This window comes from Magnolia sinica, chromosome 2 (assembly GCF_029962835.1).
Source record: "Magnolia sinica isolate HGM2019 chromosome 2, MsV1, whole genome shotgun sequence".
NCBI lineage: Eukaryota > Viridiplantae > Streptophyta > Magnoliopsida > Magnoliales > Magnoliaceae > Magnolia > Magnolia sinica.
This window is the reverse complement of record NC_080574.1, coordinates 126,719,014-126,733,407: the sequence shown is the minus strand read 5'-3', so window position 1 is coordinate 126,733,407 and position 14,394 is coordinate 126,719,014. Positions and strand designations below refer to the sequence as shown.

At 41.0% G+C, this 14,394-nt stretch overlaps 1 protein-coding gene across 1 annotated transcript; it reads right to left on the bottom strand.

Annotated features, from left to right (window-relative positions):
* Nucleotides 1-5,682: 5,682 nt before the first annotated feature.
* On the bottom strand, nt 5,683-12,563 carry LOC131237578 (transcription factor HHO3). Its single transcript, XM_058235418.1, has 5 exons — nt 11,850-12,563; nt 10,549-10,781; nt 10,201-10,456; nt 9,816-9,892; nt 5,683-6,784 (listed from the first exon to the last, which is right to left on the bottom strand). Exons 1-5 carry the CDS (start codon nt 12,196-12,198, stop codon nt 6,407-6,409), a joined length of 1,293 nt encoding a protein of 430 aa, XP_058091401.1. The 5' UTR covers nt 12,199-12,563; the 3' UTR covers nt 5,683-6,406.
* Nucleotides 12,564-14,394: the final 1,831 nt, after the last annotated feature.

The window sequence follows — 14,394 nt, the reverse complement described above, 5'->3', positions numbered from 1 at the left end:
GATCAAGTCCACAGGCACTTTGACATGTATGGGCCATCTTCCCTGATTCGAGGGTAAATTTGGGTCAGATTCTGACGGTCATAATGCTTAAAATCAGCGCGCAAGTGACACGTCGCCTGGAAGCTGTTGTTATACGTGAACTCTTCATAAGGGAGACAGTCATCCCAACTGTCCTTAAAATTCAAAACACAAGCTCGCAACATGTCCTCCAGAATCTGATTCACATGTTTCGTCTGCCCGTCTATCTGCGGATGAAACGCGGTGCTAAACTTCAATTTCACACCCATCGCTTCCTGGATATGAGTCCAGAAGATAGATGTGAATCGTGTGTCTTGGTCCGACACGATCTCCAAGGGAACTCCATGCAGATATATAATCTCCTTGATGTACAACCTACCCAACTCGTCTGCAGAGTTCGTAACTCTGATCGGTAAGAAATGAGCTGATTTCGTCAATCGGTCGACGATCACCCAAATGGAGTCATGTCCCTTCCTCGTTCTCGGTAGCCTTGAAATAAAATCCATAGAGATGAAGTCTCACTTCCATTCTGCTTTGGGCATGGGCTGAAGCAGTCTAGGAGGTCGGCGATGCTCTGCCTTGACCTGCTGGCACGTGAGACAACGGGATACGAACTTAGCAATGTGAACCTTCATGTTGTCCCACCAGTAGGATCTCCTCATGTCTTGATACATCTTCATGCTACCTGGATGCATTGCAAGCTTTGAATTATGGGCTGACTCGAGAACCTCCCGTCTCAAGTCAGGAACGTCTGGGACACATAGGCAGCCACGATATCGTAGGCCCCCATCTGAAGCAACACTCCACTTGGAGTCCTCATCTAAACGAACCTGCTCTCTCATCTTCGCCAATAGCTCATCATCTGCCTGAGCTGCAATGATCCTTTCGTCAGTGAGGAGTTATACTCGAATGTGTGCGATAACCTCATACGGCTTTTCCACCGTGAGTTTTTGCTCAAAGTCCCGCACAAACTCCATCATGTCTCATTCTGCTATCATTAGCGGAGCCGCAAACTCTATAGTCTTCTTGCGACTCAACGCGTCTGCCACAAGGTTTGCCTTGCCCAGATGGTAAGAGACATCGAACTTAAAGTCCTTCAATGTTTTCATCCATCGGCGTTGCCTCATATTCAAGTCACGCTGAGTGAATATATACTTAAGGCTCTTGTAGTCGCAAAAGAGCTCAAACTCCTCTCCGTAGAGGTAATGTCTCCAGAGCTTTAGTACAAAAATGGCAGCTGCCAACTCCAGGTCGTGTGTAGGGTAATTCTCTTCGTGTTTCCTCAACTGTCTCGAGGCATATGTAATCATCCTGTCCTTCTGCATAAGGACATAACCCAGACCAATGCGAGAGGCATCAGTATATATCGTATACTTAACTCCCTGCTCTGATAATACTAGCACAGGGGAGGACGTCAACTTGTCCTTCAACTCCTGAAAGGCAATTTGGGCCTTCTCATTCAAAGCAAACTTCAAGTCTTTCCGTGTCAACTGAGACAACGGTCTGGCTATCTTCGAGAAGTCTCGTATGAAGCGTCAGTAATAGCCTACTAGGCCCAGAAAGCTTCTTACCTCAGTAACCGAGCCAGGCTGCTTCCAGTCCTGAACTGCAGCTACCTTAGTGAGGTCGACTGCTATCCTTTCCTTGGACACCACATGTCCTAAGAACTTGACTTCCTCCTTCCAGAAGTCACATTTCTTGTACTGCGCAAAAAGCTGATTCTTCCTGAGAGCATCCAAGACCGCTCTTAGGTGCTCGTCAAGCCCAACAAGGTGATCATAATTATCTAAGATCATCGCTATCGGACTTTTGACGCGCGATCCAGGTCCGATACAAAGTTTCCAAGTACTCCTGAGAGCAACTGGATTTAGCGTTGAATCCTAAGTTTCAGGGTAACGTAGCGCTAACAATTCTATAGGTTTTGGGTCTTATAGATCTAATTTAAAGTGATTGGTGCTAATTTCACAGGCAATCGAGTTTAGCGCTAGTTAATTCACATTTAACTTCTAAAGGATTGAGTCCCAAGAGAATCCCGATTGAGGTGGTGCTCGGGTCTTTGCATGAAATTTTTCGGGATGTTACATCTTGTCGGTCACATTGCGTAGATAATGCCCCAAAAATCGGGTCATCTCAACTAGCGGGTGTGCTACAGTGTCTTAAACAATAAAATAATATAATTTCTTCTAGATTATAGCCCATAAAATTAATAGTGTAAATGTAACTACAGTGAGTTGAAATAGGAAAAAAAAAAGAAAAAAAATTTGACAACTATCGGCAATTCATTTGTGATTTGGTAATACCAGGATTCCAAGGCAAGAAGATTACTGGGTACAAAAGCTGGATTACCTGCTTAGCTGCTTCGTAGCAAGACGGTCATTAGAAACTTCAATTTGTTTGTCATGTGTTTAAGCTTTGTTATGTAAGACAATTTTGGTTCACAGAAGGGGTGATAATCTATTTGTCTATCGGCTGACTTTATAGCAAGGCGGCCGTTGAAGACAATTGCACATTTGTTATGTAGGTTCGAGTTTCATGGCAAGATGGCTAATGGAAGGTGTATCTTCAATAATTTGTCCGTTACACAACTAGACTTTGTGGTGAGATAGTCATTAAAAATGATTAATAGTCCATTCATTATCCACACGGCTGAGCTTTGTAAGTAAGTTAGTTGTGGTTAGATGATCGGCCATTCATTACTCAACCACGTACTTTGTGGTGAGTAGATTAGTAGGATGATAACTTGTTTGTCGCTTTAGATCCTTACTTCATGGTAAAATAGTTGTAGAAACAACTATCTGTTAATTGCTTGAAACCTCACTACGTAGGCTAAGTTGTCGTAATTCGACCACTTGCTTGTCGCTCGACTAGGCTCCGACCTCCGTGGTGAGATGGTTGTATTTAAACGACAACATATTTGTAGCTATGATCGAACTTTGTGGTGAGATGGTTGGTGAAATTTCTAAGAACATTGTCACCCTAGACCTGGTGATCTTCCCAAGTTCAACAATGTAATTGTGGACATACGGTGACAACTAACTAATTCTAATCTAATCGAATTAGACTTGGTTTGCAACATGACATTGGTTAATAGTGAAGGAGTTAGATCAAATAATAACAATGATAAGTGTTCATGATAGACAAAGGATAGGCATCGTGGCCTTGAGCTCTTAATTCTCTACTGAATTTATAGAGGTGCAAGATGATTTGCTAGAGAATTATTTTGGAATTAACCTTCATGATTTTCTCTGGATCAGCGGGCCAATTAGCAAATGTAGTTCATTATACTTCTAACTCAATATGAGCCATTTAGATCTTTCTGTAATCGGGCAATTATTTAATAACATAGTTGATTATATTTCTATACCTTGAGATGAGTATTCATGAGCTTCTCATAATTAATTTTCTTTTGGATGCATGTGGCCAATTATATTCTACCATGTGCTACTGCTGATCACCGCCTTAGTTAATTGTGGGTTTTAAAACATTCTGCTTATAGTTATCCATATGTGTAGTCACTTGCCTTCTGTCATGTGTTGTGAGAAAGATCATTGCTTATTAAAGAAGCGGCTTTGAACATCCTTTTAAGTTATTATAAAGCCTATGACCTCTCTTATTTTATCACATCTCTTGTGACAGCTTTTAATTAGACGTACTAATATACATTTTCTGGTGACAACATTCCTTGTACTTCATAATTTCGTTTATCGATTGCACAGGCTAAAAGGATTAATGGTGTTGTCGTGTGTCAGCTAATTAATCATCGGATTTGATGCAATCAATCGAGTACGCCTGACAATCTACCAAGTACACGAGTTCTTAGACTGTTCATCTGATGGCTGTGAACGTGGATTGACCATGTCGTTGCACTTCACGAAGATCGTGCCATGCACCTTAATTACTGATCGGAGAGCTTATGAAGTTTGAAAAAGACGATCAGATAAAGGATCCAAACCAGATCTCCAAATCCCATCTCAAGTTTACCAATCAATGGTGGGGATCACATTGATGCGATCTTCAATGTATGGCCCAACCAACAAAGGCCCAACAGATGGATATAAAAATTCTCTTGTATTTACATCATGTTGTAAACACCCCACCCATGCTAGCAACTTGATGAAGCATGGATGATTTTTAGGAACTAAACCTAAACCTCACACCCTACCTAAAATCTCAACCATTTCTAAACCTAAGCCAAACCTTAGCTGAACTCAATCCATTATCTAAGCAAAGACATTATCTAAGTCAAGCCATTACCTAAGCCAAGCTATACTAAAGCCATTATCTAAGCTGAGCCATACTCCAATCGTTTCCAATCCAAAACCTTAAAACCCAAGCCTTAAGCCACTCTCCGGGCACAAACGAGCCAGCTAGCTGAACTTTAGAGATGAACAGTAAACGGCGGTAATCAGATTACCGCCTCCCCTCGGAATTCATGCCCTGAGCTACAGCTGTTGCTCACCTCGAAAGTCAATTATGTTGGAGCTATTTAACCCTAGAGTTCTTACCATTTACCATTTTACCAAGCCCTTTAACCTATATGAGAAAGTATCATTTGACATCTCCCTTCCCTCTATCAATTATAGGCTGTCACATCATCATTTACCCTCCACAATCCCTAAAATTACCAAAAAACCATCCCAATGGCTATAAATACCCTCATCCTCTCTTCATTTCACCAAGCAACTCTCACCAAGAGAATGAGAGAGAGAGAGAGAGAGAGAGAGAGAGAGGAGTGCTTGAGTTTTCAAGATTCAATCTTCTTCAGCCCCCTCTAGCCTTCTTTTAGCCTCCTAGTCCCACTTCGGTTAACCTTTCCAATCATGCTGCATCTAAACCTCCAAGCTATTTTAAGTGCAAGCCAAAGATCATGTCATCATTATTAGCATTCATATTTCGTCAATCCCATCATTACTTCCCTTCTCAACTCTCTTTATTCTTTGGTTGCTATTGAATGTATGCTCTGCAGTTTGTCGAAACTTCAGATCATGTCGCATCAGAAACTCATGGTAGCCTAGTTATCTTGCATAATATTTTAACATTATAATATCTCTTCTTAAAACTCATTTCTAAACACTCTCTAGATGTATGCTCTATGACTTATTGGAATTCTAGACCTTTCCACATCAAAAATTTGAGTCTGTCTAGTTTCATTTTAATACTTTACATCCTACCATTTTATCCCCTAAAATCAGCTTACCAAGCAAAGTAGATACTGTACACCCGTACGGGGCAGAGAGGGTGCCTGACACATTCTCGCTCTGTAACTGAGGTCCCTTACTCGGAATCCCAGGTCATAAATCAGAAGTCAATTTAAAGCAAGAGAGACTCTGGATTCTCTAACTTTTACAGATTTTGTAGGTTCTAGCTGACTGTGAAATTTTGAGTGGCGACTCCAAGTATACTACATCATCAATTCAAATCAACACATACAACCTTTAAACAAAGATAAAAAGCATGGGCACCGATTTCTAGCGTTCACACATGTGTATAGCGATGGAGTTTAATATTCATAGTTCATTGGATGGCTAGCAAATTCGGTAGTTAAACTATTTGTTTAGTATAATCTTCATATCGTGATCCATCCACGATGGGACCAACATTGGGATGGCTTGAATCGAGAAACACGCATACCACGTGTACAATAGTTGTGTGCAAGTGTACGGATCAAATAACTCTTCAAAATAGATTAAGAAATAACAATTGTAAATTGACAAAAGTAAACCTCATTTTTATACATCGATCATACATGGAAAATTGCTTCTATTATTTTGAAGGGCTTTGCTAATCATCACCACCAATGTCCCCAAACCTTTTAAATTGTACATGGATGACCAATCGTCGATCTAAACCATTCATTCATACAACAAAGATGAAGCCATGGTGCAAGAATCACATGGATCTGATGATCCTAACCCTTTGAATGGGGCCAATTTATTACTAATGTTTGTTGTATACGCAGCAATAAATCACATGGTTAGAATCATCAAATCAAACTATTACTTTACAATAATAAGAAATACAAAGTGGGATCTTAGCATATGTTTTAAGATGATGATTGGACTTAATTTATTTCTCGGGTCAATCTTGATCATCCATTTTAATGTTATTGATCAGAAGCTTTGGATCACCCAATTAATATGATTTTTGCACCATGGCTTGCTCCTAGTTGTATGAATGAGCGAGCGGTTCGATCAACAATAGGTGGCCACCTTATGTGTCATCTAAAAGCCATGGGTCCCATGAAGGTGGGAACATTAACAAAACCCTATTTTGAAACATCAACATTTGTTATTCTATGTACCTAACAGCCAATTTCTCTTCTCTAGTGCCAAAAAACTAACGGTCCAGATTCGTTACAAAAGTATTCATGCTAATCTACACATGGAAGTCATAATTCTGGGGATGTCGTGGTGGTATGTGAGGAGGTAGATGTGGTCGGAGAGTTAGAATTGACATTCCCATACGCGAGGCTGCTTCGCTCCTCTGGGCTGCCTCTGCCGTCCGATTGCATGGGGCCCACTGCAGGCCGCTGATGCAATGAATTCCCATGCTGATGAGGCAATGTAGCTATTGGAGCATAGATATTATTGGTGGTGACACTAGTACTAGCCTCGTTGGGCTGCACCGCAGATGAAGTGGCTGCAGCTGCAGAGTATTCAGGTGGCTGGAACAATATCCCACCTACCACGACGAATTGAGGGGGCTGAGAGCTGCTAGTGCAGTTTTGGATCGTCGAAGCCGGTCGTCGAGTGTGCAACCGATATTTCTGGTTGAAATGAAATCACAGAAGAAGATCAGAGAAGTTAAAGAAAGAAAGAAAGAAAATAGTTTTGATCATCCTGACCGTCCAAATTGTGGTCCCTCACTGAGGACGGTCCACTGCTAAAAATATGACATGGATCAGATGATCGTGTGGTTGTTATTTCATTGTCCACTACACATGGCCATGTTTTCAGTGATTTGTGATGGGCCCCACTGGTGGTTGGAGCCAAACCTTTCCATTTTCATTTCGCTTTCAAGATTGAAGGGTTGGGATCGGTTAGTGTAACTTGTGGGTTATGGCCTATCATGATGGATCACACAAATGAACGGACTGGATCATCATACACATGGCCACATGTATCAGGATGGATAAGATGTAGCTGTAGCAGTACGAATTGACACTAAAAGAAACAATCTGAGCCATTCAATTGAATCCCTTACAAATGGATGGCTACAGACAAGACCGGCAACAACAAGAGAGAGACGTTTCATGGATAGGGTGGGCCACACCACCAAAGGTAGAGACATTTTCAAAGTCACGTCGTATCAAAACCAAGAAGATTCCAACAAGACGTGGCTTGCGCGGTGACCCCACCACTATTGACAGGATGCGTATTAATGAATTTTGAACACTACACAGACGTGGTGGAATTCGATTGAATGACTGAGTGCTGTCAGAAATGGGCCCACCGGCCAAAACATGTTAATGAAGTTATCGTCTCAGCTAGCTACCTTGATAGAAACCTGCCATCCCATTAAATCTAGCCATGTTCTCACCGACTTTTGTGGTACGTGGATGTGGCAGGTTTTGACTAGGTTCGCTCAAGTAAAGCATATCTGAAAGGGTAGCGGATTGCGTACTGAGTAACTCAGTACGGTAAGCATACTGAGTAAACTCCGTGGGCCCCTATGTCATTCATGCATTGTATCCATTCGGTCCATCTCTTTTAACACATAATTTTAGGGCTTTATACCAAAAATGGAGTATATAAAATTTTCAAATGGACCACACCACCTGAAACTGTATGAATTGAGCATCTACCGTTGAAAAATTCTTGGGGTCAACAGAGGTTTTAGATCAAGTTGATATTTGTGCTTTCCCTTCATCCATGTCCTTCTGATCTTATGAACAGGTTGGATGACAAATAAACATCACTGGGGGCTTTAGAAAATTTTCAACGGTTGAGATCAATTCTTCCACTTTTTCCAGTGGTATGGCCCACTTGAGCTTTGTATATGCATCAATTTTGGGTTGAACCCATAAAATGATTTGGAAAAACAAATGGACTGCGTGGATAAACCTCATGAATTCGTAGTGGGCCCAACTGAGTTTACTCAGTACGATAACAGCGTACTGAGTAACTCAGTATGCAATCCGATTTCATCTGAAAGGGATAATATCTAAGTCACACACCACCGTAATATATATGTCCTATCCAAGCTCTGTGAAACCCATGTTTTATCCATGCCATCTGTTCATTTATCCAGCTCATTTCAGAGCATGATCTAAAAAATCAAGCAGTTCTAAATCTCAAGTGGATCACACCACCTGAACCATTAGTTCTACTGTAATGTTTATTAGCTATCCAACTTGTTGATTAAGTCACATAGACCTTGTTAAAGAGAAGCACAAGTACCGTCTTGATTCAAAACTTTTGTAGTTCATAAGAGGTTTTTAAATTGGGCGTTCTATTTCTCGTGGTGTGGGGCACTTGATATTAGATCTACCTCATTTTTGGAATAATGTCCTAAAATGAATAGACAAAAAGAAAGATGGCATAGATAAAACACATACACCAGGCCACCCACAACACCAAATTAGTATTGTAGAACAAAAGGAGGAAAAGACATCCAAGTATTTGGTGGTAGTAGAAGCAATCCCACCGCCCACATAAGCCTATTTGGCATGTGAGCTTAAATGGGATTGGGTGGGATGGAGTTACATTGGTTCTATGCAAATTCAACACAAAGCTTGGAGGCAATGAGAAAGATTAGGATTAAGTAGGATGGAATCGTATTTATGAATTTTGAAATCATAACATTTGTAGGCCTCACATTGATGTATGTGTTTTATCCGCGTTGTCGGCTCATATGCACATTTTACACGTGAAATTTGAGTTGTAACATCAGCTGTGAATTTGGCTGTTGATAACAATTCTACGGTCCCAATACAATGTGAAGAATCAGAGTTGAAACGTGAATGGATGTTTTTTCTAAGGCAGAATCTACGGATTGGATGGTCCGGACATGCAATCATTGTGTAATAGTGGTGTTAATCCGGCCAACCAAACGGGCTCGTACTGAAATCCAATCCTAACCCCGTACCATTAAAATTTCAAGCGCAAAACAAAAATGAGAAATGCTCCAGTGCTCTCAGAGAACACTGTAAGTTATAGTGCTCCTGATTGCATATGGATAGTTGGACATCCCATCCATAGATCTAGACCGTTCATTAACTCCAACCCAAATTTCATGGGCTAACATGTAAACATCACACTAATCCGGCAGACAATAACCATTTGATCAATGGATTTTGATATGGACGGTCAGATCAAGGTCAGTCTATAATTTTCATCCATATATTTGTTAGTAACCATCCCTCCCACCCATGGCTTGAAAAAAAAAAAGAAGATGGCTATTGAAAACAAAGCCAAATCAAGGATGGACTGGATCATCTAATCAGTGCAATTTTTTGCATGATAGCTCATGAAATGTGGTCTGGATTAAATCAACAGTTCAGATCAATCGATTGGACCGTCCACATTAACCAATAAAACTAGGAGAACCATAACTTTCAGTGCTCTGAGTGCACAGGAGCATTAAATCGTCTAGCTTAACAAAAACGCGAAAAAAAACAGGCGCATCTATTGGTTCCCACGTGATCCTCGCTTTCTCTGCATGAATTGAAAGCGTTGTAGCAACCACCCACGTGATTATCAACTGTTTTGAATCCAAGGAACCAATCAGAAGCCGTCTATATTTTAATTTTCAACCATACAACGCGTCTGACCTTAATAGAAAACCATCACACCCACCTGCAAATGGCTCTTGACTTCGTCGTTGGTGAGCCCATCTACCTTCATCAGTTCCCTAATTTGTTTTGGAGTTGCAGCTGCAGCAAACCAACGAATTCACATATTACTATATTATGGGCTAAGCTTAAACGATGGTGATTTGTCTGCTGTACACTTGGCATAATATACAAGTACATAAATCCACACCATCCAACTTTCAATGGAGCATATCCATAGAATCACACTTACCAGATGATCCTAACCATCCAATTATGGCTTAAAAGGAAAATGGTATGTGATTCAAATCAAATGGTTATTATTAGTGTGGTTCAAATAAGAATTGGATGATATGGATTGATGTTAGTGCATTCCACATATAGGCTTATTTTAGGAGAATTAAACTAACCATGGGATCCACCCAGCTGCTGAAGAGCATGTAAAAACCTTCGGTGCAGCTCCGGCGACCAGCACCGTCTCGCCTTCCTATTTGACTGACCTTCTTTTTCTTCTCCACCTCTGCCACTGCTACACTTCTCAGCGGTCGAACTAGCTGAATGGTCAGACATTGGTGTCATTGCCATTGTTGGTTTTTCTTTCTCAAAAGGATGAAACGCTCCGCCGCTCTTCTTCGTCTCGACGATTGATGGTTTTGGTGGTGGATCCTAAAACATCATACAAATTCAATTTCTAAGAGACAGAGAAAAAAAAAGATAACGGAATTGAACAAATTAAGAAAATGCAACTATAATTATACCTCTTTTGGAGGTGGGTCTGGGCTTGGATTCCACAATTGGACAGATTTCAGCCAATCGGGCTTCTTGCCGGATTCATCGTCCTTCTCCTTGCTCTTCTCCTCTTCTGATGAGGAGCACCGCTTAAGAGGAATGAACTCTTCTAACACAGGGCTATCATTCGATGTCTCCTCACATTCAGAGCGGCTAGGGTATACCAATTCAGTCATCATTAGCTGTTTGTAATTGTCAATGGCTGCAAGAGATGTACAAACATTAATGAAAATTCTAGCTAGCAGCAAATTGTAATACTTTTGCCAAGCAATCATGAGAATTCTTATTTCAGATTTGTAAAGCGAACCCAAATAAACTGGACAAGGCTGCGATGATAGAGACGTACGATTCTTTTCATTGGTGAATGAAGTTTGAACCCTTGTCCTTGTTTTATACACTTAACATCGTCACAATAGGGATGATTAATCCATTCTTCCGAATATTATGCCTTTTTTCTCAATTTATGTGAGGCAAAAATCAAATGAAAAACCTTAATATACATCTTGAAATCACAACTGCCGGGCCAATTCACTATTCAAACTATAATACCCCTGTTCTTCTTACCTTAAATGGTCACCACCAACGGACCATCACCACTAAGGTACTTCTCATAGAAGTAAAGATTAATTTTCTAACATTATGCAATTTGGGTCATCGCCGACCCTATGTGAATTGATCATTGTTCACAATATTAATCTCTTCTTCTTCTTTTTTCTAACGACGATTAAACCATTGAAATTAAATGTGGCACAATTGGGGCAATTCGATCTTTGAAGTACCCCTCACATTAATGTTACACACTTGGGTGGTCATCACAGCTAAAGAGTTCTACTCCTGGTGAAAATCGAAGCCCCAATCTTATACAATCACCCCTGATAATCCGTAGCGACTCGGTTCACAAGGCGATAGATAGAGTTCAATACCTCATTCTCTCTTGGCTGTAGCATTTGAAAGAATTTCACAAGATAAGCATAGTGGCATTCTTTTATTTTTTTTTGCCAAATTCATTCCATGATAATTTGATTCTTCGTCGCAGTAAATAGGAATATTTGAAAATCAATTAGTTTTTTATTTTTAAAAAAATTTTTGTTTATACAAAATATAATAAATCATTTTAATTTTATGACCGAAATTTAATTGGACTCGAGATAATTAGAACCCATACAATTACGCAACCCAAAAAATAAAAATAAAGATAAAAAAATCATATGAAATGGTGGAATTCAATAATAATAAAAAATTCCTATTATGGGCTGCAAAATGCACACACCTTCTGTTACAAGCTGTAGGCACAGTGGAAGCTCGCGATGGAAGACTTGGATCTTACGCCGTTCTTCTTCAAGGGCGCTGATGTATTCGTGGGCCCTTCGCTCTTGCTCCGCATGATCCATGATTTCAATCTTATGCACTGAATTGTGGGTAGGAAGATTGAATTGGGAATGTTTGCGGGTGTCTGAAATAGAAAAGGAGGGGAGTTTTCGAGCATCGACAGGTCCGGAAAGGGAAAGGCCGGAGATGGAGAGAATAAGGGATCTGAGAATATGGGAGGGAGAGAGAATATACTTTCGATAGAAGAAAAGAAACAACAAAGACAGGATTGAATAAAAAATGGGTGGCATTTCATGACCCTTGGCCCAGTTATATGTTTCGGCATCTATATAAAAATTCCATAAGTCAGAGTGATCCAGACCGTTGATCTGATGTAACTTACAAGCATGTACATAACCTACAAATTTATTACAATGGAAAAAAAACAAAGTGGGGCATTCTAGTGTGGACCATTGATTGGAGAGTTTGATGTTTTATTTTTAATTTAGGAAATTTTAAATGGGTATTTTATCCTTGGAGGGATGTATTAGATCAACGGTGTGGATTACGAGTTTATTAGTTAAGAGTTGTGGTGAAACGAGGAGGGAGTAGGAAAGAAATCGGTGGGGAAGAGTACCGGAAGAGAGATGAGAAGGGGCGATGGAAGGGGGAGGGATCGAGGTCGGGGCGTCGCGTAGAAAACGAATCTTAGAAGTGTGGGTTTGAATATTCGGAGAGGGGCGATTCTCTCGTGTCTGAGTTGGCAATGACGTCAGCGTTGGTGGGGGGATAAGATCGAAGACCCTAACACCGGAAGAGTGCTGCAAAGGCTAGACGCGTGTGCAATAGAGCTCATGTACACGCCACACGTGTACATCATGACAGAACATGTGCAAGATCCAATCCATTCATCAGATTAGAAAAACCGTATTTATTCCATATCATTGAATCATTTTTATCTAATAGTCATGCGGGCCACATTATAGAAAATGATGTACGGTTCTGGAATACTTGAACTATTCTAACCCATCAGATTTTTCCAATATTAGGGCTCACATGCTGATTAAAAAGATTTTATTTTTTTTAGAACAGGTAGAAGGTTGGACCCAACCTGATGGATGGATTAGATCTATATTTATGTGCATTCTGGCACTTGTGTAGTGTGTACACGTGCATTATTGCAGACGCGTGTGCGGTAGCAAAGCTCCAAAGCGAATATCAAAGGGAAGAAAATACAAGGACAGAGAGAATCTCTCGTTAGGTGGACGAGTGGGTGTCCCTGCCTGCCTTTTCATGATTCCAAGGGGCACCCTCCCAACCGCTATGGGGATTCTTGTCGCACACGTACATGCGTGGCACACGTGTGGAAGGCCCATCATGATATCCACTCCGTCCATTCGTTTCGCCGGCTTATTCTCGGACATGGGATGAAACGTAAGGGAAATGCAAATATAAAAGTGGGCCACACAATAGGAAACCACCGTTGAAAATTTCTTAGTGGCAATAGAGGTTTTGGATAAGGGTGATATGTATGTTTTGCCTTCATTTAGGTGGGAGTAAGCTTATGAAAAGAATGGAGGGTATATAAACATCAGGGCGGGGCTAAAAAGGTTTTAATGGTGGGGCTTTTCCATCTCCATTGTTTCTTGTGGTGTGGTCTATTTGACTTTTGGATCTCCTTCATATTTTGAATCATGTTTTAAAATTAGCTGGTGAAACTGGTGGATGGATCGGATGTAAAATTCACATCACAGTGGGGCCGATAAGACAAGGTTACGTGTCAAGTTCGGATCCGTGGATGGCTCACGAGAACACGGGCCGGGCCGGGCCGGGCGCGCGTGAATTTCCTGCCGTGTATTGCGTCCTCGCCAGCTCATGTCAAGACGTAAGTCAGAAAACGAGGCAGACCGAAAACGAGATTGGTCCACACCACTGAAAACAGGGGACGCGGATTTCCTGCGAAAGCCTTTCGCAGGAAGTTCCTGCGTTGGAAACCTGGGTGGGGCTCAACTTGATGTTTTTGAGAAATCCACCCCGGCCATCCGTTTTCTGAGATATTTTTAAAATAATAAGACCCCACCGTGATGTATCTGTAAATCCAAACCGCCTATCCCTTTTCTCATATTATTTTAAGGCGTTAAAACAAAAATGAGGCAGATCCAACGATCAAATGGACCACACCACAGATGACTCTTGTATTTAATGCAACTGACATTTAATGATATGTGCATGTTAATGCAAACAAGCTTATTATTTGGTGTGGTCTGCTTGATTCTTGGATGTGCCCCATTTTTGTTTCGATGCCTTAAAATAATCTGATAAAAAGAATACACAGTTTGGATACAGATCCATCACATTGGACTCACCCACATAACTGCCCATTCATAGCAAGGGACCGGGCGGAGGTAGTACGCAAACCGCGTCCTGAAAACAGCGGGGGTCGCGGATTGAATACTACCTCATGAGGACCTGGCTAGAGACGGACAGTACTGTCGGGGATATGTGGG